Source organism: Grampus griseus (assembly GCF_964374135.1).
Source record: "Grampus griseus genome assembly, chromosome: 14".
NCBI lineage: Eukaryota > Metazoa > Chordata > Mammalia > Artiodactyla > Delphinidae > Grampus > Grampus griseus.
In genome coordinates this window covers 19,891,668-19,919,587 of record NC_139008.1, presented here as the reverse complement: position 1 = coordinate 19,919,587, position 27,920 = coordinate 19,891,668, and the positions used below count along the sequence as shown (strand labels likewise).

Here is a 27,920-nt window from a genome sequence, read left to right as displayed (position 1 = left end):
GGCAGTAAGGGTCACAGTAGTTGATTATCATTTTGTTGTTGTTATTTGGCAATCTCTTGGATCAAAATCAGAAGTGGAAGAAAACTTGGAATCCAAGCTTGCCTAGTACAAAGCACGATGGAGCTCAACCCCATGAAACAGTGGGTAGGAGAATCATGCCAGGACCCTGTGGGAACCTGGTTCCTAAGGGTGGGAGAGATGACCAGGGACACTGGAAATCAAGTGGTGATGCTGGGGTAGGGATATGACAGTTTCTAACCCATTTCTTTTTTTTTAGTTTTTAATTTTTATTTATTTTTTTATACAGCAGGTTCTTATTCGTCATCAATTTTTTGTGTGTGTGTGTGGTATGCGGGCCTCTCACTGCTGTGGCCTCTGCCGTTGCGGAGCACAGGCTCTGGATGCACAGGCTCAGCAACCATGGCTCACGGGCCCAGCCGCTCTGCGGCATGCGGGATCCTCCCGGACCGGGGCACGAACCCATGTCCCCTGCATCGGCAGGCGGACTCTCAACCACTGCGCCACCAGGGAAGCCCAGTCATAAATTTTATACACATCAGTGTATACAGGTCAATCCCAATCGCCCAATTCATCACACCACCATCCCCAACCCCCCGCAGCTTTCCCACCTTGGTGTCCATATGTCTGTTCTCTACATCTGTGTCTCAACTTCTGCCCTGCAAACCGGTTCATCTGTACCATTTTTCTAGGTTCCACATACATGCGTTAATATACGTTATTTGTTTTTCTCTTTATGACTTGCTTCACTCTGTATGACAGTCTCTAGATCCAGCCACTTCTCAACAAATGACCCAATTTCGTTCCTTTTTATGGCTGAGTAATATTCTATCGTATATATATACCACAACTTCTTTATCCATTCGTCTGTCGATGGGCATTTAGGTTGCTTCCATGACTTGGCTATTGTAAATAGTGCTGCACTGAACATTGGGGTGCATGTGTCTTTTTGAATTATGGTTTTCTCTGGGTATATGACCAGTAGTGGGATTGCTGGGTCATAGGGTAATTCTATTTTTGGCTTTTTAAGGAACCTCCATACTGTTCTCCATAGTGGCTGTATCAATTTACATTCCCACCAACAGTGCAAGAGGGTTCCCTTTTCTCCACACCCTCTCCAGCATTTGTTGTTTGTAGATTTCCTGATGATGCCCATTCTAACTGGTATGAGGTGATAACCTCATTGTAGTTTTGATTTGCATTTCTCTAATAATTAGTGATGTTGAGCAGTTTTTCATGTGCTTCTTGGCCATCTGCATGTTTTCTTTGGAGAAATGTCTATTTAGGTCTTCTGCCCATTTTTGGATTGGGTTGTTTGTTTCTTTAATATTGAGCTGCATGAGCTATTTATATACTTTGGAGATTAATCCTTTGTCCGTTGATTCGTTTGCAAATATTTTCTCCCATTCTGAGGGTTGTCTTTTCGTCTTGTTTATGGTTTCCTTTGCTGTGCAAAAGCTTTGAAGTTTCATTAGGTCCCATTTGTTTATTTTTGTTTTTATTTCCATTACTCTAGGGGGTGGATAATAAAAGATCTTGCTGTGATTTATGTCAAAGAGTGTTCTTTCTATGTTTTCCTCTATGAGTTTTATCCTGTCCGGTCTTACATTTAGGTCTCAAATCCATTTTGAGTTTATTTTTGTGTATGGTGCTAGGGAGTGTTCTAATTTCATTCTTTTACATGTAGCTGTCCAGTTTTCCCAGCACCACTTATTGAAGAGACTGTCTTTTCTCCATTGTATATCCTTGCCTCCTTTGTCATAGATTAGTTGACCATAGGTGTGTGAGTTTATCTCGGCTTTTTATCTTGTTCCATTGATCCATGTTTCTGTTTTTGTGCCAGTACCATATTGTCTTGATTACTGTAGCTTTGTAGTATAATCTGAAGTCAGGGAGTCTGATTTCTCTTGCTCCGTTTTTTTCCCTCAAGACTGCTTTGGCTATTCGGGGTCTTTTGTGTCTCCATACAAATTTTAAGATCTTCTGTTCTAGTTCCGTAAAAAATGCCATTGGTAATTTGATAGGGATTCTATTGAATCTGTAGATTGCTTTGGGTAGTATAGTCATTTTCACAATATTGATTCTTCCAATCCAAGAACATGGTATATCTCTCCATCTGTTGGTATCATCTTTAATTTCTTTCATCAGTGTCTTATAGTTTTCTGCATACAGGTCTTCTGTCTCCCTAGGTAGGTTTATTCCTAGGTATTTTATTCTTTTTGTTGCAATGGTAAATGGGAGTGTTTCCTTAATTTCTCTTTCAGATTTTTCATCATTAGTGTATAGGAATGCAAGAGATTTCTGTGCATTAATTTTGTATCTTGCAACTTTACCAAATTCATTGATTAGCTCTAGTAGTTTTCTGGTGGCATTTTTAGGATTCTTTATGTTTAGTATCATGTCATCTGCAAACAGTGACAGTTTTACTTCTTCTTTTCCAATTTGTATTCCTTTTATTTCTTTTTCTTCTCTGATTGCCGTGGCTAGGACTTCCAAAACTATGTTGAATACTAGAGGTGAGAGTGGACATCCTTGTCTTGTTCCTGATCTTAGAGGAGATGCTTTCAGTTTTTCACCATTGAGAATGATGTTTGCTGTGGGTTTGTCATATATGGCCTTTATTATGTTGAGGTAGGTTCCCTCTATGCCCAATTTCTGGAGAGTTTTTACCATAAATGGGTGTTGAATTTTGTCAGAAGCTTTTTCTGCATCTATTGAGATGATCATATGGTTTTTATTCTTCAATTTGTTATTATGGTGTGTCACATTGATTGCATATATTGAAGAATCCTTGCATCCCTGGGATGCACTTGATCATGGTGTATGATCCTTTTAATGTGTTGTTGGATTCTGTTTGCTAGTATTTTGTTGAGGATTTTTTCATCTATATTCATCAGTGATATTAGTCTGTAATTTTCTTTTTTTGTAGTATCTTTGTCTGGTTTTGGTATCAGGGTAATGGTGGCCTCATAGAATGAGTTTGGGAGTGTTCCTTCCTCTGCAATGTTTTTGGAAGAGTTTGAGAAGGATGGGTGTTAGCTCTCCTCTAAATGTTTGATAGAATTCACCTGTGAGGCCATCTGGTCCTGGACTTTTGTTGGAAGATTTTTAATCACAGTTTCAATTTCATTACTTGTGATTGGTCTGTTCATATTTTCTCTTTCTTCCTGGTTCAGTCTTTGAAGGTTATACCTTTCTAAGAATTTGTTCATTTCTTCCAGGTTGTCCATTTTATTGGCATAGAGTTGCTTGTAGTTGTCTCTTAGGATGCTTTGTATTTCTACGGTGTCTGTTGTAACTTCTCCTTTTTAATTTCTAATTTTATTGATTTGAGTCCTCTCCCTCTTGATGAGTCTGGCTAATGGTTTATCAATTTTGTTTATCTTCTCAAAGAACCAGCTTTTAGTTTTATTGATCTTTACTATTGTTTTCTTTGTTTCTATTTCTTTTATTTCTGATCTGATCTTTATGATTTCTTTCCTTCTGCTAACTTTGGGTTTTGTTTGTTCTTTTCTCTCTAGTTCCTTTAGGTGTAAGGTTAGATTATTTCAGATTTTTCTTGTTTCTTGAGGTAGGCTTGTATAGCTATAAACTTCCCTCTTAGAACTGCTTTTGCTGCATCCCATAGGTTTTGGATCATCGTGTTTTCATTGTCATTTGTCTCTGGGTATTTTTTGATATCCTCTTTGATTTCTTCAGTGATCTCTTGGTTATTTAGTAATGCATTGTTTAGCCTCCATGTGTTTGTGTTTTTTACGTTTTTTTCCCTGTAATTGATTTCTAATCTCGTAGTGTTGTGTTCAGAAAAGATGCTTGAAACGATTTCAATTTTCTTAAATTTACTGAGGCTTGATTTGTGACCCATGATGTGATCTATCCTGGAGACTGTTCAGTGTGCACTTGAGAAGAAAGTGTATTCTGCCACATTTGGGTGGAATGTTCTATAAATATGAATTAGATCTATCTGGTCCATTGTGTCATTTAAAGGTTGTGTCTTGTTATTTATTTTGTTTGGATGATCTGTCCATTGGTGTAAGTGGGGTGTTGAAGTCCCCTACTATTACTGTGTTACTGTTGATTTCTCCTTTCATGGCAGTTATCATTTGCCTTATGTATTGAGGTGCTCCTATGTTGGGTGCATAAACATTTATAATTGTTACATTCTTCTTGGATTGATTCTTTGATCAATCAATCAGTGTAGTGTCCCTCCTTATCTCTTGTAACATTCTTTATTTTAAAGTCTATTTTATCTGATGTGAGTATTGCTACTTCAGCTTTCTTTTGATTTCCATTTGCATGGAATATCTTTTTCCATACCTTCAGTTTCAGTCTGTATGTGTCCCTAGGTCTTAAGTGGGTCTCTTGTAGACAGCATATGTATGGGTCTTGTTTTTGTATCCATTCAGCCAGTCTGTGTCTTTTGGTTGGGGCATTTAATCCATTTACATTCAAGGTTATTATCGATATGTATGTTCCTATTACCATTTTCTTAATTGTTTTGAGTTTGTTTTTGTGGGTCTTTTTCTTCTACTGTGTTTCCTGCTTAGAGAAGTTTCTTTTGCATTTGTTGTAAAGCTGGTTTGATGGTGCTGAATTCTCTTAGCTTTTGCTTGTCTGAAAAGCTTTTGACTTCTCCATCGAATCTGAATGAGATCCTTGCTGGGTAGAGTAATCTTGGCTGTAGGTTTTTCTCTTTCATGACTTTAAGTATATCCTGCCACTCCCTTCTGGCCTGCAGAGTTTCTGCTGAAAAATCAGCTGATAACCTTATGGGGATTCCTTTGTATGTTATTTTTTGTTTTTCCCTTGCTGCTTTTAGTATTTTTTCTTTGAACTTAATTTTGGTTAGTTTAATATGTTTCTTGGTGTGTTTTTCCTAAGGTTTATCCTGTATGGGACTCTCTGTGCTTCCTGGAATTGGGTGACTATTTCCTTTTCCATGTTAGGGAAGTTTTCAACTATAATCTCTTGAAATATTTTCTCAGAACCTTTCTTTTTCTCTTCTTCTTCTGGGACCCTTATAATTTGAATGTTGCTGCATTTAGTGTTGTCCCAGAGGTCTCTGAGATTGTATTCAATTCTTTTCATTCTTTTTTCTTTATTTCTGCTCCTTGGCAGTTATTCCACCATTTTGTCTTCTAGCTCATTTATTCATTCTTCTGCCTCAGTTACTCTGTTATTGATTCCTTCTAGTGTATTTTTCTTTTTCCTTTCAGTTATTGTGTTTTTCATCTCTGTTTGTTCTTTAGTTCTTCTAGATCTTTGTTAAGGATTTCTTGTATTTTCTCAATCCATGCCTCCATTCTATTTCCAAGATTCTGGATCATCTTTACTATCATTACTCTGAATTCTTTTTCAGGTAGATTGCCTATTTCCTCTTCATTTATTTGGCTTTGTAGGTTTTTACCTTGCTCCTTCATCTGTGACATATTTTTTTGCTGTCTCTCTCTCTCTCTTTCTCTCTCTTTTTTTTTTAATGAATGGGATTGTGTTCCTGTCTTACTGGTTGTTTGGCCTGAGGCTTCCAACACTGGAGTTTGTAGGCTATTGGGTTGAGTTGGGTGTTGGTGCTGAGATGAGGAACTCTGCTAGACCTCACTCCGATGAATATTCCCTGGGGTCTGAGGTTCTCTGTTAGTCCAGTGGTTCGGACTCGGAGCTCCCACCGCAGGAGCTTCAGCCCGACCCCGGGCTCGTGAACCAAGATCCCACAAGCCACGTGGGGTGGCAAAAAAACAATACCAAAGTAAAAAAGTAAGATTAGACTAGGAAACTAACAGATATGTTAGAAAGAATAGAAAAATAAAAATATAGATGAATCAACAATTGAAAGGTATGTCAGTATCACAATAGTAAAAAAGAAGAGGAGGGAAAAGAAAAAAAAACGGGGGGAAAGGCCTCGGCTGAGGAGAGTGGGACCTAAGCAAGGGCGAGGTTTAGGCGGTGGGTGGGGCCTATGCTCAGGACCCACAGGGCAGGAGAAGGCCCTGGGGGCTGTGGGGGGAGGGGCTTAGGCTCAAGGAACAGAAGGGGCCCAGGCGTGCCCCCCACCCCTGGTCTCAGGGGGCAGGGGAACCTCACCTGGGAGCCCAGCAGGCAAACGCCCTCCTGTCCTCTCCTGCGCCTCTGGTCTGGGAGGGCCCCTCCCACCTGCCTCTCCTGATCTCCCTGGCCTCCCTCTTACGCCCCCAAGGACCCACGTGGCCTGAAGGGGGCTTTGGACGGCAGGGGATCAGTGCGGGAGCTCAGCGGGCTCCTCAGGCCCGCGTGGGCAGGGCAGTCGCCCTCTGCTCCTCCTGGAGAGTCCCTCCCACCTGCCTCTCCTGATCTCCCCAGCCTCAGGGGTGCCTATCCTCTCTGGCCTCCACTTCTCCTCCCCCCCTCAGTCCCCCTACATCCTACCGGTTCACTATGGGGTTCCTCCCATCTCCTTGGGTGTCAGAGTCCCCCACCAGCGGCCGGCAGGAACCCTAGTTGTGGGGAGAAGCCAACTCCTCGTCTTCCCACAATGCCATCTTGACTCTCCCTCCTGCACTATTGTTTCTGACTGCTCCTCCCTTGTCTCTGCATCCCCTCTCTACCCTGATTAGCAACCGTTTGAACCTGCCCTTTGGAACTCAGGGAAGGTCATGGAGGCTGAACAGAACGGCTCCCGTGCCCAGGAGCCCCACAGGGTCCTGCTTGTTTCAATAGTATGTGGTCAGAAATGCTCGAATCCTTCTCCCTGAGATTCCTCACTAAGATTTATCCGTGGAGGAAAGTGCAAAGCCAGCAAAGAGCAACTTTATTGTTAGTTGGGGTTTTGCTTCAAATCTCGAAGTAGAGCTCATGAGGCCCTTGGGGACCTAAGGACATTTAAAACATACTCAAAACTAATTCTTGGCTCCTATAGGTTAACATATCAGGGAACCCAGAAGGAAATACAAAACCAAGAGGAGAGAGAGAACTTGTCCTAGGGCTTGGAGTGGAGCTGGTCCAGACCATTCATGCCCAACCTTCTTAGGGTGAGGCCACGGCCCCCCAGCAGCCTCCTGGGAGAGGGAGAGAAAGAGAAAGATGGTGGTGCAGCTTTTAAAACCTGTGAAGGCTCCACACACCAAGGCTAGACCAATCAGTGTCTTGGACTCTGACCAACCAGATAGGTTCTCCTCCTTTGAGGCTGAGTAGGGGAGTGAGAGAAGCCTTGAGCTCCCCCTTCAGGCCAATACCAGTGGTGAACAGGTGTTTCTTTTTAGGCAGATTTGAGACACTCATTTCTCGACTTTAAGGTGAATTCTCAAAGGCCAGGGAAGTGTTTTATGGCACAGAGCACTGGGACTATTTCCGGGAACCAGATGTATTTTCTGCATCTCATTGCCTAAGAAAGGAAACATGGCTGGTTAAGCCATCAACGGGGAGCCTTTAGTTTCCTTTTTTGATTTCCAAAAAATTGTTACTAGGGTAGCACCTCAGTCCTCGAGCAGGACAAGGGGGTCCTGGGGTCCTTCTGCATCCTGGGAGCCCTGCAGGACAGCCAGAGCAGAGCTGACCCAGCCTCTAAAACTTGGCGGTTCAGAGCTGTGCAAGGGCCAACACTTCATCTGCCTGACCGCAGAGGCTTGGAATGTCATGAAAGAAACTTTGTAGCTCATTAAGAAGATGCAGGCCAGCAAAAGCCTTCAGGGATGGACAGGGTTTTAGGCAGAGGCTTACTGAGACAGAGTTTTCATGCAGCAAAATTCACTTTCTTTACATATAGTAAAATTCACTGCAGTTGATATATAGCACATTCCAGTCAGCCCCTAAAAGTTCCCACATGCTGTCCCTTTGTTGTCAATCCCCTTTCCACCCCCAATCCTTCTTAACCACTGATCTGTTTTCTGTCCCCATAGTTTTGCCTTTTCTAGGATGTCATTTAAGTGGAATCATATAGCATGTAGCCTTTGATTTAAACAGAATCCAACAGCATGTGTTTGACAGCTTTATCTTACCCAAATTCTTCTGAGATTCATGAATGTTACCTGTATCAGTAGTTCATTCCTTCTTACTGCTGAGAAGTATTCCATTGTGTGGACGTACCACACTTTGTTTATCCGTTCACACGTTGAATGTTGAATACTTGGTTGGTTCCAGACTTTGGCTATTGTAAGTAAAGTAGCTATAAACTTGCAGGTTTTTCTGTGGATAGATGTATTCCTTTCACACCTAGGAGTGGGACTACTGGGTCATATATTATAAGGGTATGTTTATAAGAAAGTGCCACACAGTTTTCCAAAGAGGTGCTACCACTTTGCATTCTCCCCAGCGTCGTAGGAGAGTTCCAATAGTGTTCTCTCCACATCAGCACTTGGTATCGTCAGTATCAATTTTCTAAAATTGTAGCCATTCTGGAAGATATAAGGATTATTTTTAAATTTTGTAAATAACAGTTTCCTAAGGAGAAATGCTCATCATTTTAATAGCACATAAAATAATTTCTACTTATTCTGTCCATTTATTTGCTCACTTGTTCATTTCCTGTCTCTATTAGAATATGTTTTTAAAAGGCACCTGCATCAATAAATAAATGTGAATGGATGAATGAATGAATGAGTGAATGAATTAGGAGATGGGTAGCATATAGCAAAGGCTAGAACATCAGATCAGCCCTGGGTTGGAACCTAGGGCCCATGATTTTAACTTTTCTCTTTCACAGAGAAGGCAGCTTTCAGGCTGGGATGGGAAAGAGAAGAAGGAACTTTTTGGTTAGAGTAGCTCTTGAAGGAGAAAGACATCATGCAGAGCCAGAGAGTCATGAAGGGCATGGCATATTTGGGAGTACGAGCAAGTCCTGTGTACTGAAAACACAGTGTGTGTTTGAGGTCATAGTTGGGATCACATGGGGGATCTAGTAATAATAATGCAAAAGCTTATACTCCTTACTGTGTGCCAGGCTGTTCTAAGATCTCTACATAGGTTAATTCATTTATTCTTCCCAATGGTCATATAGCTTATATCATTCTTTCCATCATACAGACAAGGAAAATGAAGCACAAAGAAATTAAATAACTTGCCCCAAATTATGCATCAAAGAAGAGCCCAGGCAGTTTGGACCTTCAACTACTGCATTACATTGCCAGGTTAGGAAGGGCATGTTAGTTAGTTAAGGAATGGTGTAAGCTGCTGTAACAAATAGCCCCCAAATATAGTGACTTGAACAAGACAGAAGGTAGGTTTTCTCTCAGATGTCTGTCCAGAAGTACAAAGTCCAGGGCTGGTGGGTCCAAGTTTGGGTCCAAGGTGGTCACTTCCACCTCTCACCATCTTCCAGACAATGGGAAGAGAAAAAGGGGCCCTGGAGGCTGTACACCTTCCTTTTAAAGGAATGACTGAAACACGTACATCCCATGGGCCAGAACTCAATCACATGGACACACCAAGCTGCAAGGGAGACTGGGAAATGTGGTCTATAGTTGGGCAGCCACGGTCTCTGCTAAGACTCAAGGGTTCTGTTATTGAAAGGAAGAATGGGTATTGGTGGAAAGCCAGTAGTCTCTGCCACAACCTGTAGACGATTCATTGGACTTTGAACTCTGTCCCGTAGATGATGAGGTCCTGTTGGGGAGGTTTCATGCCCAGACTTGGGTTTTAGATCATCCAGAAGTTGCTTGGCTGATAAAGGAGAGAAAAGTAGGAGCAAGGCGACCTGTTTACCTGATCTGTCTGGTGTTTTGTTTGCCATCTGTGGAGTCCTTGCTGCAGATAAGAGTCAGTAGGTTGGGTTCCCAGATGGAGGACTTGCAGGCACAGTGAGTGTGCTGGGGCAGGATGGGAGCCATCAGCTGTCTTAGGCATTCATTCATTCAGTGGTTACTTATCAAGCACCATGTTTGGGCACAGAGCTCCAGTGATGGTCCCAGCAAGTATGATGAATGCTGGGGGCCAAGTTCAGTTCTCTAGGAGTTCTCCAGGGATGCACAGTGCAGTGGGAAACTGGGGCATGCCACACTGATGCCAACCTCTTTTGTTTGTTTCTTTTGACCTTAGGACCCCCGGAGCAAACACAAGTTCAAGATCCACACGTACTCCAGCCCCACGTTTTGTGACCACTGTGGGTCGCTGCTGTATGGACTCATCCACCAGGGGATGAAATGTGACAGTAAGTACGTTTGCTCTCTGGCAGCCTCTGCTGACTGGGCTGCTTCCTCATGGTCTACAAAACATTCTCCCAAGTCCTGGGTGGCCTGGGTACCACTTGTTTGTTGCTGAGTAACAATAACCATTTATAGAGCTCATGATTCTGCAAGGCTGTCCTTTAGGTCTGGGCTGGGCTTACTCATGCCTACGTGGTGGGTTAGCAGGTTGGTGAGGGGCTGTCTGGGCCTGGAGGGCCTCACCCACCTGTCTGCAAGGATGGCTGGCTGTCACCTGGGTGATGGGAATGACGGGGGTTGGGGGACCACATGTCTTCCGTCCTGAGCAGGCTAGCCTGGGCTTGCTCACACGGAGGTCCCAAGTGCTTTAAGAGGGCAAGTCCCACTGATCAAAGCAAGTCACATGGCAAGGTTCACAGTCTGTGTGGGAGGGGACAGTCCACAGGTGTGGACACAGGGAGGCGTGGTCAAATCGGGGCCATTCCTGCAGCCACGCACACAGCTGTTGCCAGCACCGATATGCGGGGCTGATGCCTTTCTCTGCAGAGAGAAAATCTGCCTCCCTTTAGCACCTACAGTTTATGCTAGAAGGGGGGCGGGCATGTGATTCTCTGACCAGGCTGGGGTGGAAAGAGGCAGGAGGGGGCAGGACTTCTCTTTATTAAGTGAAGGACTGAATGGCCCGAGGGGTGGGGGAGCCAGCAGGCTTTGAGAGCTGCAGCTGCAAAGGGGACAGGGTGGAGATGGGGGGCTCAGTGCTGCTGGCTCCCAGAGGCCTGTTGACCCCCGCATATTGAGCAGTCATGAGGCCGGACTGTCCCTGTCACAGGGGTCCTGAGGCCCAGGGGACAGAGAGAGAAACTCTCAGGGGCAGAGAGTGACAGAGAGGAGTATGGGTGTGGATGGGGAGGAAGGGGGCAAGAGACAGAGAGAAACACACAATCACAGACAGGGACGGATTCAGGGGGCAAATGACACGTGCGCCCAGGTGTAGGGAGCGATGGGTGAGGCTACAGAGGGGCCCAGCTAGAGAGAGACTCAAGCAGGAGGGACAGACAGACGAACCAACAGACACAATGATTGGAAGTGACACAGAGAGAGATGCCCTCAGTCAGGCTCCTGCAGAGATACTGAGATGGAGAGAGAGCAGAGACAGGCAGAAACACACACATGGAGAGACACAGAAAGAGATGGAGACAAAGAGGTGTGACACAGGCCCAGAGCATGAAACAGACCTATTCACAGATGCAGCCGAGGCAGCGAGAGACACATGCTGAAGCAGAGGAGCAGAGACCAGGAAAGAGACGTACACCCATATGGGTACCGAGAGGCAGACAGAAACAAACAGGGCAAGAGCCACAGAGACACGCATGGTGAATGGGGCTCCCAGGTAGACACATAACAGAGGCGGGGAGAGAGCGGCGCAGCTGCCTTCTGCCTGTGGGACACTGATTCCTCTTAGCGCACGTGGGGCCCCAGGTGGGCCTCAAGGACAGAGAGGGCTGGGTGGGAGGCAGCTTGGGCTGACGCAGAGCCCTGAACGTGGGCACTCAGGTTCCAGGGGGCTCTCCCTTCCTCCCCACCATCCTTGTCTCCCCACGATTCATTTCCAGTTTTGTAATCTGCCTGCTGCCTCCTGGAGCTTGGGAGGGCTGAGAAGGGGGTGTCCTGAGCACCCCCTGCCCCTGGGGATGCCGTCCCCCCAGTTCCCCAGGGAATCTCCTGAAATGCAGGCCCCATGGGGTGATCTAGACTCTCCTCCTGGCTTCTCGAACTGGAACGAGGGTCCCCTAGAGAACACTGGACTCCAGGCACACCTCCCTGGAGCAGCCGTGGGACTTAGGGGAAACCAGCCACCCACTGAAGGAAGCACAGATGTACTACAGGATTGTGGGAAGGGAGCCTGTATTTATCGTATCACGTAAGAGACGTGAAGGTCCGATTCAGTCGCAGACCTATTCCATTCGTCTTACCCTGCATCTAATTCTTTTTCTTGCAGTTAGTTTCGGTGGATACTGTGCGGGCTTTGCTCAGGTCCCAAGATGATGCCCCTCCCAGGGGGTGGTTCCTGGCAGGTGCAAGGGTGCAGAGGCCTGGTCCTCTTGTATCCATTTGGGACAACTCTGAAGGGTCCCTGGAGGTCCAGAGCTCTCTTTACTGTCAGCCTCAGTGCATCCTCGTGGGCGAGCTCCTCCCTCCCAGGAGCCCTTGCGGTAAACCTGCTGGCTCACAACTCCCATTCTCAGACGCTTTCCACGGAGACCAACCTATGGGCCGTCAATATTTAAAAATCGGGAAATGTCACATACAAGTCAGGATTCCTGCTTAATCTTGAAAAATGGGGCGATCTCAGCAATTTGGGGCATGCACCCTGCATGGCGGCTCCTGAGTGGGGACACTGCGCTCCCTGGCCGGTCAGGTCCCGCCACACCCGCAGCTTCTCTCGCTGCGTTACCTGCTGCCCGTGCCACTGAGCTTGGTGCCTCTGGCTTCAGAGCCGTCGGGGATGCGCGAGGTGCCTCAGCCTTTCGGGAGGACGGACATGTTCCTCCTCCTTTGTCCATCAGGGCCTGGGGTGGGGGGCGGGGGCCGCGGAAGAGTTGGAGAAGCCCTTCTGATGAGACCCGGGCAGGGCGGGCACGGCTGGCTGGTCTCCGCCAGCTTCGGAGGGAAGGAGGGGAACAGGAGGGGTCCAGCCTGGACCAGCCTGAGCCGCGCACCCTCCCTCTGTCCCCGCAGCCTGCATGATGAACGTCCACAAGCGCTGCGTGATGAACGTCCCCAGCCTCTGCGGCACAGACCACACGGAGCGCCGCGGCCGCATCTACATCCAGGCCCACATCGAGAGGGAGGTCCTTATCGTTGTCGGTAGGTGGCGCTGGGCTCCCGCTCCGGTTCTGCTAGGTTCGGACCTGGCTGGACCGCTGAGTTAGGGGAGGGGAGGTTGGTGGAGGGATGGGCGGTGCAGGGGCGGGGCGAGAGGTGAGGTGACACACTGCCTTCCTCCCCTCTCCCCGCGCCGCCGGCCCCCGTTACAGCCCATCTCCGCTGTAGGCATCCTTAGAGACTGCATCCCCAAAGGGTGAAGCTCTCAGCACCTCTGGTGCGCTGGAGCTTAGAGCTGGGACACCAGCAGTACATTACTTTTCTCGAAGACCTCAGAGGAGCCAGTAGAGCAGACAAAATGCTGAACGCCTTAATTTTATGGCACTGTGCGTCCCTGGGGGCTTTCCATGTATTTGAAGTATTTCTTTCTTAAGCCTGACGGCGGCCTCACTGGTCCCTGTTCTGTGATTCTCCCTATTTTTCGCACTTCTGAAATACTTCATAGTAATAAGAAAGAGGGATAATACCGCCTCTTATGAGAAGTGCAGCATGGTGTCTGTCCCTCCTAATGGAGCATTCACAACATGCTTGGCTCTGACATGAGCAGCTCAGACAAAATGGAAACCTGGCTGTGCTGGATGGGTAACTGCTCAGACATAAAGCTACGGTCAATGCGGCACTGAACTGGACCAGAATGGGACTAAAACTTTGTTTTTTTAAATTTATCTTATTTTATTATTTTATTTTTTATATATTTTTTGGCCACGCCGTGCGGCATGTGGGATCCTAGTTCCCTGACCGGGGACCAAACCCTCACCCCCTGCATTGGAAGCACGGAATCTCAATCACTGGACCTCCAGGGAAGTCCCCAGAATGGGACTAGAACTTTGAAGGAATTCTCCCCCAGAGGCTTGTGTCAAACTTCTTAGAATTTACAATTTGTTAATTTAAACAAGGTTTTTTGAGTTGATATCTTAGGAAATTGATCATAGAAGGGATTGATTTTGCAGAAATTGGTCTGAGGCCCTGGAATGGTTCAGCAGCTTTGAAGCACTGAGCCTACACCACATAAAAGTTGAAAGATAGCCCTGTAAAATGTAATCCCCGTTTTAAACTGAGGTTCATGACACCCAGTGGGCTCTTATGGAACGTGTATTCCGTTGAATTGTTTTTTCCTCTGAAAGGAAGGCAATGGCTGACATGACTTCTTCCCAGTGAAATGCTTGAGGGTCCCCCAAGGAGGAAAAGCCTCACGAAAAGCTGGTTTCCCCACTGTCGAAGCTTCCTGGGCTGGAGGGGCAAAAATGAGACCCTGCTGCCCTCTACTGTTATTCTCTAGGAACTACACTGGCTCAGATGTTACTAGGGCCAGCCAACCTTCAAGGAACCCATTGAATGCACGGCACTCAAAACCAAACGACAGCATAATGCTCTCAAGGTCCATCCATTGTTCCCACCACAAAAAAGAAATAATTATTTGAGGTGACAGAGGTGTTAGCTAATGCCAGGGATGTAATCATATTGTAATATACAAATGTATCAAATCAACACATCCGTACACCTTAAACTTACACAGTGTTATATGTCAATGATATTTCAATTAAATAGAAAAGACTTACATGTTATCTCTTTCACTGCTCAAAACAGCATTGTGAAATATCTATTATACTTGTTTTATGAATGAAGATACTGAGGCTCAGAGGAGTTGTGCTTCTGAGAGCTCACACCATTTGTAATCATCATCGTCATCCAGTCAGCTACATCAGAAGTAGCTAACATTTGAGTTTTTAAGTGTGTTAATCACTCTGCAAAGCACTTATGGCAATATCTTGTTTAAAAATTTTCAGTATCTCTCATGAGCTAAGTAGTATTATCGTTCTATCAGAAAACAGGCTTAGAGAGTCACACACGGCATCACCTAGGTCTGTTGACTATTGTGATATACTAGGTTACTTTTTGGTTTAGTTCCCTGCGCTAACTCTCCCCCCATACCTTATTTATTCCCTCTGTGGTTTAGCTGCATTACCTCTTATGTGTGTTTCCTGGGCACTTTGTTTCACGTGGTACAATACAACGTCTCTTCCAATTCGAGGTCAAAGTCTTCCCCCTCAATCACAGATACACTGTCTTATATCTTGATCACAAGCTGACGATTTCCAGGCAATCCCAATGAGGGTGTGGTATATTTGTTTCCTAGAGCTACTGTAACGAAGTACCACAAACTGGTGGCTTCAAACAACAGGTATTTATTCAGTCACAGTTCTGGAGGCTGGAGGCTAGAAGTCTGAAATCAAAGTGCCGGCAAGTTGGTTCCTTCAGGAGGGCTCTGAGGGAAAGTCAGTTCCATGCCTCTCTCTTAGTTTCTGGTAGTTGGGGCTCCTTGGCTTGTGGCTGCGTCCCTCCAATCTCTGCTTCCATCATCACATGGCGTTCTTCCCTGTGTGTCTCGGCATCCAAATTTCCTCTTCTTCTAAGGACTCCAGGCATTGGATCAGGGCCACCCTAATCTGGTATGACCTCATCTTGACTTGGTTACATCTGCAAAGACCTTATCTCCAAACAAGGTCCCATTCATATGTATTGGGATTAGGACTTGAACACCTCTTTTAGGGGATACAATTCAACCCATAGCAAGGAGAAGGAAGAAAAGTTAGGACTCCCTTAAAGTTAAGGACAGAATATCTGCATGTTCAGGGTTCTGCTAGCACTAACTGAATAGCTACCGATATACTAAGAGCACTTTGTGGTTTTCCAAGTGCTTTGGTACTGACTCATCCAACGGAGATAGTGGTGTTGCCAACATACAGAAGGGGAAACTAAGACTCGGTGAGGTTGGACAACTTGCCTGATGTCTCGTGCAGAGCAGGATGAGCCCCTGGGCCTCCTGTCTGCAGGTCACTGTGCCCTGCTATTGCCTCCTCACCGTTCCAGGCACGGTCAGTACCTGGTGTGGGATCGTTGATTGACTGATGATAGAAGAAGCTGATGCTTTGACTGCAGTCCTCTAAACACAGAGCTGAGATGGAAATTTTTGTTCAAGTGATTTACTGGGGCTGCTCATAAGATAAGGAGTGAGGATAGAGCAGGGAAAAGCTGAGTGAGTGTGGTCTCCATTGAAGACCAGCTATAGCTGGATCCCATGGAGTCCTGGACCACAGATTATAGCACAGGGTCAGTCCCTCCTCGAGGCAAGAGGGCTGTTCTGTTAGGGTCAGACACTGCTATGGGCTGAATTGTGTCCCCTTAAAATTCACATGTGGAAGCCCTAACCCAATGAAATGGTGTTTGGGGGTGGGGCCTTTGGGAGATAATTAGAGTTAGATGAAGGTGGGGTTCTTATGATGGGCTTGGTGGCTTTATGGCCGCATGAGGGCACAGCAAGAAGGTGGCCACCTGCAAGCCAGGAAGAGGGCTCTCACCAGGAACCGAATTGGCCTGCACCTTGATATTGGACTTCCTGCCTCCAGAGCTGTGAGAAATAAACATCTGTTGTTTAAGTAACCCAGTCTGAGGTATTTTATTTCCGCAGCCTGGGCTGGCTAAGACGGTCAGTCTTTGCTCCAGGCTACTGGGATTGAAAGTGGGACGGTACCTCCCAGAATCCATGGCTTCTGTGAGACTGAGGGCAGCTATCTGGACATGGGGCAACTGTGAGCCATTAACAGCCAACACTCACGGTAGCCGGGAGCTGGGGGCCTTGGCCCGAGTGGAGGGGAGCTGGCAGGGTCTGGGTCTCCTGGGTATACTCTGATCTCCCAAGCATCCTTCTGGTTTCATTGTTGGGACTCCAGGCCCTCCTCCTTGATCTCAGCCAGACAGATCAGAGAGAAGAGAGCCCTTCCCAGCAGTGTGAGGCCAAACGTGACCTGTGGTGTTGAATTGCCCCACTTCATTCAGACCGTAGAGGCACGTCCAGTGTTGGTACTTGCCACATGCTCTTTGAAATCCCACCATCTCCAGAGGCACCAGGCTACCGGTGCTTCTGAAAGATCTGAAGGTTTCCTCATCTCTGGCTCATGAAATCCTGGCTTTATATCTGCTGTCAGGAGTCTTGCAGGTCAGACTCAGAAGGGAAATCCAATCAGTTCTCTTTCTTTAAAAAGCTCATCACAGGTTTCTCATTGCCCTTAGGACAGACTGTGACATGGTAATCTCATTATCTATTCTCTGTCTCCTTGCTTTTCTTTAATCCTTCATCCCCTCCAGGCTGCCACCCACCATAGGACATCTGCATACTCTCTTCCTTCCATCTGGAGTGTTTGCCCTTTTGTCTTCTTTCAGCAGTTTACTCTTCCTCTTCCTGTAGGTCTCAGCTCATTCTTACAATCAAGGAAGCTTCCCTGGACCTCCCTTTGTTGTAGACATTCATGGTATCCTGAACTTGAACTTGTGTCAGTTGTGGTTTTATGTTGGGTTGATTAGTGTCTGCATCTCCCTCTGGGCTTTAAGCTCGGTGAGGGTAGGGCTGTGTCTGTCTTGACTCACCACTGTATCCCAGCACCTAGTGTGATGACATCACTAAATATTTGTGGAATCAGTGGATATATGTGTGAAGGAGATGCCACTAGAGGATCTTGATGGATACCAGAACTCACAGATGATCCCCAAATCAGTGCCTTCCACAGTGAGGAGCTAAAGTTCAGCAGATAATCCAATTCACACCATCATCCTTAAAGAAGGAGACCATGCAGAAAATTCCAAGGACCAGGTCCAAGGTCAACAGCAGGTATTACTGAGACTGGGACTCACCCTTTGGAGCCATAACTACCCTCATTCCCTGGATAATGTAGAAAAGACACAGAACAGTGGGACTTGTAGAATCACAGGAAATCATGTGGACATCATGATGCCCTGTGTTACCGTGGAGGGGAGGCAGTACAATCAGAAGCCCTGATCAAAGTTGTAAAATGCTCCTGGAGGTTATGAAGCCCATGTCCTTGTATATAAAATACCCCTTTTCAATTCAGTATCTCCCTATTAACATAGCAACTAATATCCCATTATTAACATTTCCATCTACATTGCAGCAGTCTGCAAATCCTTAACCATATCCATAGTTCTATCTCACAAAAACTGGGGCTGTTCTTAAAAATAGCAGAGGAGCAATATTTTGAATGTTTCTCTTTGGGACACCCATTCGGTGTTCTTACAATGTATTATGTTGTACACAACCTCCTCAGACTGAAGCATCTCCCAGAAAGACTGAGGAACTCCCAATACTTTGTATTTAAATCCTTCCCAAGATCTGACATCCACACATCAAAAGAAGAGCACCAGAGGAACATAAATCCTTGATGGGCTATTGGGAAAGGCCGAGGATTGCATCCACCTGTACACTAGGTTCCAAAAGAAGTTTTAAAAGCATTCTTAGGAGAAAGGAAACTGATGTTGAAGGCTCAAAGAAGCCCCTCTTGTTATGTAAAGAAGTGTTTCAAGGTAGAAAAGGTTCTGCCCGTCACGGAGACCCTAACAAGGGGGGAAGAGTTCAAGGAAACCAACGAGGGCCCTTCTACTTGGGTATCTTCCTTCCATGACCAATAGGGCAGGACAAGACCAGAAGAGCAGAGGGCAGGCCCAGGTATGGTGTACCTGAGGGGTGAGGTGGGAGGTGGGGGTAGTTTGGTGTTTAGGCGTTTACAGTGTGAGAAAGGTGGCACGTTATAGGTAGGAAGGTGAGATGGGCTCAGTAAGCACAGATGTTCATTCATTCATTCATTCATTCAGGAAGGGCCTGACTACCAGGTTGTATCCATTGACAAATGAGATCTCATCTTTGCCCTCGGGGAGCTCACAGCTTAGTGGGAGAGATAGACGTAGATAATTATATTGCAATGTGGCAGATGGTGAGATGGTACCATGGGAACCCTCAGAGGGGCACCTGAAGCTTCCTGAAGGAAGCCATGGCAGAGTTGAGTCTGTAAGATGTATAGGAGTTATCTGGGTGGAGCGAGCTTTGTGTCAGGGTACATAAGAAAGCATCCGCTCTGTTTATTGAATTCTTATTACACACCAGGAGCTTTACACAGATCAACTCATTAATCTTCAGAACAATCCCCTGTCGTAGGTATTATTATCATCCCCATTTTACCTGTGAGGAAATGAGGCACAGAGTTGGTTAACTAACTTTCCCAGAATTGCACAGTAAGTGCTGAGTCTCGTATCTAAGTCCAGGCAGTTCAGCTCGATGGCCCTCAGTCTCACCATGATGCTGCATTCCAGGCAGAGGGAAAATGGTGCACAAAAGCCTGGAGGCTGGAAAAATGGCAGGGGTTGAGGGAGGCTGTTAGCTGTTGAGTGTGACTTCCCTTCCCTACGTTCTAGTTATAAGCTCCTGTAGAATCTATTCGCTCACTCTGCCAATCATTCACTTATTCATTCAACAACAGGTATTGAATTTCCATTGTTTGTCAGGCATGTTCTAGACCATTGGGATACAACAGGGGGCAAGACAAATCTCTTTTCCTGGACAAACATCACAACCTAGGGTCTTGGCAATTCCCTAGGACTCTTGGAATTTTTTCTCATCTTTCTTCCTTTTGTTTGCCATGGAGAATTTCCTTCTTGTCAGGTTACATTCACTGCCCTTCGAGTTTTTTTTCAGACACGCTCTGTCCATTTCCTCTTTAAAACCTCAGAGGTTTGGGAATTTGGGACACAGAGCCAGAGTGACCTGAAGGCTATTTCTGCTCTTTGGCCTGTCACATCCTTCCCCGAGCTATAGCTCTCTGATTTTTTTTTTTTTTTTTAACATCTTTACTGGGGTATAATTGCTTAGCTCTCTGATTTAAGGGGAAAGGGAAGGAGGGAAGAAAAAGGAAGTGTAATGAAGAAAAACCCAGACGGATTAATATCTCAAAATACTACCCAGCCATGCATCAGTTTCAGGGATATAAAATGACCACAAGCTATCCAGCAATACCACTCCTGGGTGTATATCAGGGCAAAACTATAATTCAAAAAGATAATCAACAATACTTCAATTTAAAAAAAAAAAGACAAGCTAGGCCACTAGGGTCCACTAGGGGGCAGGCTTTGCATTCAAAGCCATTCCTCCCCCCAAAATCTTTTGTTTTTTTAAAATTTTTTTTATTGGAGTATAGTCGATTTACAATGTTTTGTTAGTTTCTGCTGTACAGCATAGTGAATCAGTTATGCATATACATATATCTGCTTTTTAAGATTCTTTTCTCATGTAGGTCATTACGGAGTATTCTCTGTACTCTATTGTAGGTCCTTATTAGTTATCTATTTTATATATAAGAATCTCTTTCACGAGATGCCCAGATCTTGCAGAACAAAGTGAAACCACAACACCATCGCTGTCCGTAATGGAAGGTATCACAGCAACAGTTATCCCCTTCTCCCCCCGTTAAACAGGTGAGTCACAGGGGCTCAGAAAAAGGAATAACTTCTCAAGGCCACACATCCTGGAGTGGGAATAGGGCCCAGTTCTTGTGGATTTCCCACTCCTTTATTATACTACTGGTTAGTATTTTTCCCCCAACATTTTATTATGAAAAATGTCCAGCATACAGCAAAGTGGAAAGAATTTTACAGTGAACAATCGTTTATCTGCCACCTAGATCCTGCCATTAACATTTGCTTAATCACGTGTCCATCCATCTCGCTCTCCATCCATCAGTTTGTCTTATTTTTGACACATTTCAAAGTAGGTTGAAGACATCAATTCAGTTCCCCCGGAACACTTCAGCCTGCACATCATCAACAAGAATTCAAAACGTATTTACAATTTCTTTAAACTTGTGAGGTCGAATTTACATACCATGAAATGCACACATCTTCAGTGTACAATGGCTAAGTTTTGACAGGTGTATTACCCTATCTCCTATCACGTTAACCCTCTTTTTTTTTTTTTTTTTTTTTTTCCGTACGTGGGCCTCTCACTGTTGTGGCCTCTCCCGTTGCGGAGCACAGGCTCCGAACGCACAGGCTCAGCGGCCATGGCTCACGGGCCCAGCCGCTCCGCGGCATGTGGGATCTTCCCGGACCGGGGCACGAACCCGTGTCCCCTGCATCGGCAGGTGGACTCTCAACCACTGCGCCACCAGGAGAGCCCCATCCTCTTTTTCTGATGTCACAGCTGCCATTGAGGATCTGGTGAAAGCTGTGAACACCATTCTCAGAGCAATCCCCTTGTATGCCGACACGCATGCCCCGCACCTCCGCGGACTCTGGGAATTAGGGCGCCAGGGAACCTAAGATCTTTTAGATTATATTACACTTGATAGTTGTTAAATTTGGGGGAGGGGTAAATTGTAATGCAGTAAAATAGATTTGTTCAAACCACTTCATGTGTACTCACTGGAGAGCACATCCCCTTAAACTTAGCAAGGCACCCATGTTATTTTGCTTCTCTTTAGTGTTTTTGTAATGAAGTTGAGTTAAATCCTATCTCTACCTATGGAACTCTAACCATCTTTCTCAATGCATTATAGATAGTTGTCTGCACACCGCTGAGGCCAGGGCAAGCATCCCCTGCCCACCCTTCACAGGAAGCCTTTTGACTTGGGAGGTGGTAGTTGGTGTGTGGACACTGAAGGAGGTGGAGTTGACTTGAGAAGATGGAGGGAGCTAAAGTCTTTCTACCCAGGTTTCCTTTTCTTGTTCCCTGAGTGTTTAAGTCTTGTGAGAACTGTCAAGCCCAGACCGCTATCTGAGGCACCCAAACCTCGAGATGTGCTGGGTACGCGGTCATTGTTCCTAAATGCCTGTTGAGTGGCACTGGTGGGGGCCCTGCCAGGACCTGCAGGGCTGTGACTTGTTACCGCCTTTGGGGGAAGTGGTCCGACAATATCTATTAAAAACTATATACATATACACACTTTGACTCTCAAATTTCCCTTTTGGGAATCTCTCCTATTGAAATAAATCACTAGCATCAAAGGAAATAACATCCGGAATAAGCATGTTTATTGATGTTTTCTTTGCAGTGGCAAAGAATTGGAATCAGCCTAATTGGGCTAATATCCATTTTATGAGGTATTATGCAGTTGTTGAAAACAGTGAATCAAATTGGGTGTGGGGGCTTCTGTGTACCCTACGCAGGTACGTGGGGAGTTCCTTGCCTTTTGGGAGGTCTGAGGTCTTCTGCCAGCGTTCAGTAGGTGTTCTGTAGGAGTTGTTCCACGTGTAGATGTATTTCTGATGTATTTGTGGGGAGGAAGGTGATCTCCACGTCTCACTCCTCTGCCGTCTTGAAGGTCTCTCTCTGTGTGCGCTTTAAAATCCCATACCCCTTGCTGGCAGACAATCTCAGTGAAACAGGATGCGCCTCGTCCACTAGATGGCAGGCTTTACCTGCTCTGCTTCTGCAGGGACGGCCACAGGTGGAGGCTGGGTGGTGTGTGCCTCCCAGCCCACCTTGGCCATGACATTTCGCCCATCATGAAGCTTTGGTGTTAGCATCTCAGGGGCCAGAATCCCCTTTTGTCGACCGCCTGAACCTCCCCACGTCCCCTGAAATAGTCCTCACGCAGCACGGAGCCCCTGGCTCGTGGAAAATGACCAGAGCCCTTCTCTGCTGTGCCTTTGTCTCCTGCCGCAGGGGGAGAAGGCACACCTTGATTTTCAGTCACTAGCTCCACCTGCTTTTCTCACTGACTTGAGGCAAGTCTGTACAGTGTAGTCCAATATACAGGCCAATATAGTCTGAGATCCCAGAGCTTGTGCAAGGGCTTTGGGGTCAGACCTGGGTTCGAATCCTGCTTCCTCTACTTCTTCAGCAAACACTCGTCAGGTGTGTCCTGTGTGCCGGGCACCTTACCATCATGAACAAGACCGCGCCTGCTCTTGTGTCCTGTGTTCTTTCTTTCTTTCTTTCTTTTTTTTAACATCTTTATTGGAGTATAATTGCTTTACAATGGTGGGTTAGTTTCTGCTTTATAACAAAGTGAATCAGCTATACATATACATATATCATCGGCATATCTCCTCCCTCTTGCGTCTCCCTCCCTCCCTCCCTATCCCACCCCTCTGGGTGGTCACAAAGCACCGAGCTGATCTCCCTGTGCTATGCGGCTGCTTCCCACTAGCTATCTATTTTACGTTTGGTAGTATATATATGTCCATGCCTCTCTCTCACTTCATCCCAGTTTACCCTTCCCCCTCCCCATGTTCTCAAGTCCATTCTCTAGTAGGTCTGTGTCTTTATTCTTGTCCTGCCCCTAGGTTCTTCATGACCTTTTTTTTTTTTCTTAGATTACATGTATATGTGTTAGCATACGGTATTTGTTTTTCTCTTTCTGACTTACTTCACTCTGTATGACAGACTCTAGGTCCATCCACCTCACTACAAATAACTCACTTTCATTTCTTTTTATGGCTGAGTAACATTCCATTGTATATATGTGCCACATCTTCTTCATCCATTCATCTGTTGATGGACACTTAGGTTGCTTCCATGTCCTGGCTATTGTAAATAGAGCTGCAATGAACATCTGTGTTCTTTCTGATGATGGGAGACGACCACTGAGCAAACAGAATCCTTTTTTATGTGATAAAGGTTATGAAGGAAATAAAATAAGGCCGAGGGCTAGCACTTTCCTAGTGTTCTCATGTAATCCTATCAATAGCCCTGTGGGAGAGTTACTAATATCACATCCATTTTACAGGTGACGACACTGAGGCACAGAGAGGGAGGTTTATGACTTGCTCCAGTGCCACAGCTCCGAAGGGGTGGAGCTGGGACGTGAACCCATGTCGGTCCCAGAGCACGAGGCTCTTGAACACCACCTCTGTCCCTCCTTGGGGGTGGGGGTAACACCAGCAGCAGCTCCCTTTTCTGAAACACTTCCTGGGTTCCGGCCGTGCCGCGGACGCACAAGCACCACTTCCGCTGTTAGAGTGATTCTCCCCAGGCCACCGAGGAGGAAGTGGGTACAGGGCCCGGCTGCCCTGCGCTGATGGAGACGTTGCTTCCCAGGGCTCCGTTTTCCCAGTACCCCCCGCTTGCCCATTTTTCTCCTCCAGGAGCGTTCGAGCCAGTATCTGCTGGGCTGCGAGGCTGATATGATGCCAGTCCTTCAGGTCAGCCTGCCTGTTTGCAGAAAGGCTGGCTTCGTTGGCCACGACCTAAGCAAGAGGCTGGCTGAGTTCCTAGGTTGTGAGAGGTGGACCAATGGGGAAAGGCTGTGGTAGGGCCAGGGGCTCTCCCTTCCTGCCTGGAAGGTAAGGAATACCTGGATGGCTCAGGAGGACAAGGTGAAGGTGGTGGAAGTACCCACCTCAGGGCCATGTGGCTGTGGGAATCCCACAGGCTGTGCGTACAAGCGTTTAGAACACCACCTGGGACAGGCTCGGGACGCCATACGTATTTGCCGCTAGTCTGGTCGGCGTGGTTTACCCAACCCTTTCCAAGTTCCCTGGCTGATTTTTGCTGGATTTGCCAAATTTGGAGTTTCCTGTTTAGTGAGCTTTTTATTTCCTCCCAAAGTGGCATGTTTTCAGGACATGGTTTCTTGGGTGAGAAGTCCAGCGTCTTGGAGACTGTAATGGGCAGGCAGAGAGAGGGGTCAGAGGCACCCCGGATAAATGTCAGCTGTTGTTTTCTGTCTTGTTACTACCCTCCTGGGTACCATATGTCCTGGAAAACTTACAACACTTAAGCTGCCTCTTTGATGAGGAAGTGAGGCATTTGGCTTCCCTGAAATGGCCCGAGAGGGGATACCTGCCCAGCTGAGGAGTTCAGAGGACCTGGTTGCTAAGCCTGCCACTTTAAGACACCGTTCTGCTTATATATGCAGCCAACATGTACTAAGCACTTACTGTGTGCCAGGTGCTTTAAGGGAAGCATCGCATGTCGTGCTCACCTCCAGCCTTTGAGGTTTCACCCCCATCGTTCAGGTGAAGACGCTGCAGCTTGGAGAGGTTAAGTAATTCATTGAAAGTTGCACAGTCATGAAGTGGCAGATCTACGGTTCAAAGCCGGGCTGATTCCAGAGCCTGTGCGCCTAATCTCTACCCCATCCTGTCTCCCTGGGTGCTCAAGTTGGTGGAACTGAGGGCATCCAGAAGGTGAGAGGGAGAGGGATAGAATAGAGTTCATAGCAGTATCTTGAGAAAGCGTTTTCACTTAAAAATAAAAAGGTGTCCAGGTTACACAGGGAAACATCAAGATACAAGGTGGTTTGAGCTTCTGGGAGGAGCAGGTCTTCATGGGAAAACCAGCTTCCCACCTGGATGGGTGCTGGGCCTTGCAGGCCTCCCGTATCATTCAGAGAATCAAAGTCACCACGCAGACAATGGAACAAGGGATTTACTGGAGGAATTTGACCTTACACAAGCTTGGAGAAGCTGGGGATGGGAACGGTGTGCTGGGAGATCAGAGGAGGAGCAGTGAGTGGTCCAGGCAGGCAGGGTGCCATTGGTTGGGAATCCAGTAAGCCAGACACGTCGGGCTACCAAAGGGTATATTAGTTAACCTCGTGAAGCTTCTGCTAGTGTCATCTCTTGGGTCACCCAGTACAGGTGTGCCGACAGCTTCTTACTCATTTGAAGCCCCAGAATCCTTCAATTCCCAGGTGAAGCTGCCCCAACTCCTTCAGCCATTTGCTATCTAATCCCTAAGCCACAAACCACAGTTTCAAACACCACATGACAGAGCTGTGTGTCCCCTCACGAACATCAGCGGGTTCTAGAGAGAAGGGACTGTCTCTGGGTGTCCAGCCCTGGTGTGATTAGTGCAGGGGAATAGTGGCCTGGCGTGCAAGAGCTCCATAAAGGAGATGGTTGGAGGCATGGGCTCTGGATTGGCTGCTTTGCTTCTGAAAGATACACTCGCAGCTGATTTTAGTATCTCTAGGAATTGGCCAGCCTTGGGAAGGGCGGTCTTTCTGGGGTCAGCAAGGCCCCAGATGTCAAAGCATCAGAAACACAGAAAGTAAAAAGCTGTGATTAATACATTTAAAACTTTTTATTGAATGGTATTATCAAACTCGTTTAGGTACAGAGTTTAAAAACCCCGTATGCATTGAAGAGCCTCTGATGGAAAGCAGCGTGCCCTCTCCCACCCCCAGTTCCTCTCTTCAGAGTGGTGCTTCTGAGACCAGAATCACCCACAGAGTGTCCTACCCCAGGGATTCTGCTTCAGCAGATCTGGGGTGCACCTGAGAATTTGAATTTCTAGCAAGTTCCCAGGAGATGCCGATGTATCATCCCTCCAGGGGACCATGCTCTGAGCACTACTGCCTTGGAGGACACCATTTGAAATTCTTTCTTCTTGTACTTGAGCTCTATGTTTTTGTTTTTTTGTTTTTGCGGTATGTGGGCCTCTCACTGCTGTGGCCTCTCCCGTTGCGGAGCACAGGCTCCGGATGCGCAGGCTCAGCGGCCATGGCTCACGGGCCCAGCCGCTCCGCGGCATGTGGGATCTTCCCGGACCGGGGCACGAACCCGTGTCCCCTGCATCGGCAGGCGGACTCTCAACCACTGCGCCCCCAGGGAAGCCTGAGCTCTATGTTTTAATGACATACTCTGTCACTATTTCACTTCACTGCTTCATGGCTCCAACTTCCTGAGCCGGACTTAGCTCGCTGACACCGTCCCTCTGGTGCCCTCCTCCACATACCTGCAGCACAGGTGTACTGCCACTTCTGGTTCTCTCATTCAGCAAAAGGGTCATATTATTGAGCATCTTGTAGGTGTCAGGCACTGACTGCTCATTGAGATTTGCCTGAGAGCAAGACAACCCAGCCCTCATGGAGCTTATATTCTAGTGCAAAGGCTCCACAGGCTTTCCCTGTTAAGGACCAGGTAGACTTTGCAGCCATATGGTTGCTGTCACAGCTACTCAACATTGCCATTGCAGCATGAAAGTGACCACAGACCATATGTAAATGAATGGGCATGGCTGTGTTCTACTAAAACTTTCTTACAAAAACAGGTGATGGGTTGGATTTGGCCTGCAGGCTGCCGTTGGACCTCTGTTGTAGTGTGTGTGACAGACGATAAAGTAGGTAAAGAAGTAGAATATACAGTATGTCAGATGGTAAGTGTTAAGGAGAACTATAAAGCATAAAAGGAGGATTGGGAGTATGGGCGAGGGGACAGGACTTGCAAATTTAGATAATGGTGGCAGGGAAAGTGTCACTGAGATGGGGACATTTGAGTAAAGACTTTTGAAGATGAAGGAGGGAGTCATGCAGCTCCCTGGAGGAAGAGCATTCCAGGCAGAGGAACAGTCGGTGCAAAGGCCCTGTGGCATTAGCGTGCTCAACAAGGTTGAGGAAGCAGCAAGGAGGCTCCTGAGTCTGAGTGGAGTGAGCCAAGGTGGGAAGAGCAGGAGAGGAAGACAGGTAACGTGAAGGCAGCTGCCGAAGTCTTTGTAATCCCTTGTAAGGAATTTGAGCCACAATAATGGATTCCAGGAGTGTATTGTGGCTCTAGTAGTTTTAATGGTTCTTTGGTATTTGCGGAGATTGGTTCCAGGACCCCTGGTGGATGCCAAAGTCCACCGATGCTCAAATCCCTTAGAGTCGGCTCCCCTCCCCCACCCCTGTGTCTGGAAATACAGACAGCCGATTGTATATTTACAGCTCCATTTCTTGTTTCCTCAGTTATAAGTACCTCTTGACTTTCTGTTTTGTAAGAGGTACCAGGCATTGTACCAAGCACTTTTACACGCAATACATCATTTAATTCCTGTGAGACAGAGACTAATATTTTCTCCATTCTGTAGAGGAGGAAACTGAAGCTCAAGAAAGGTTAAGTGACTTGGCTAAGGCCACACAGCTAGTAAGTGCCAGAGCTTGGATTTGAACCCAGGTCTGCCTTTATTAGAGATGTTAGCACCCACATTATCCTGAGAGGCAATGCTGTAATCCTTCAGAGGTACTGGGGGAAACTGTGGGTTTTGGACAATAAAATGGAAAACCTTTGCCAAGGAGAGATGTGTGTGCATCCGTCAAACAAAACAGGAACTATTCTGAGAGAGGGGAAATGTTCTTT

The 27,920-nt window shown here is 46.6% G+C and overlaps 1 protein-coding gene across 2 annotated transcripts in view; it reads left to right on the top strand.

Annotated features, from left to right (window-relative positions):
• Positions 1 to 27,920, top strand: part of PRKCB (protein kinase C beta) — a gene marked incomplete at both ends in the record, with an annotated part of 311,977 nt that overhangs the window by 155,973 nt on the left and 128,084 nt on the right. For both annotated transcript variants that reach the window (XM_082671427.1, XM_082671426.1), the window contains 2 exons: positions 10,024 to 10,135; positions 12,870 to 12,998. In XM_082671427.1, coding sequence (XP_082527553.1) covers positions 10,024 to 10,135; positions 12,870 to 12,998 — 241 coding nt within the window. The remainder of the gene's footprint in view (positions 1 to 10,023; positions 10,136 to 12,869; positions 12,999 to 27,920) is intronic.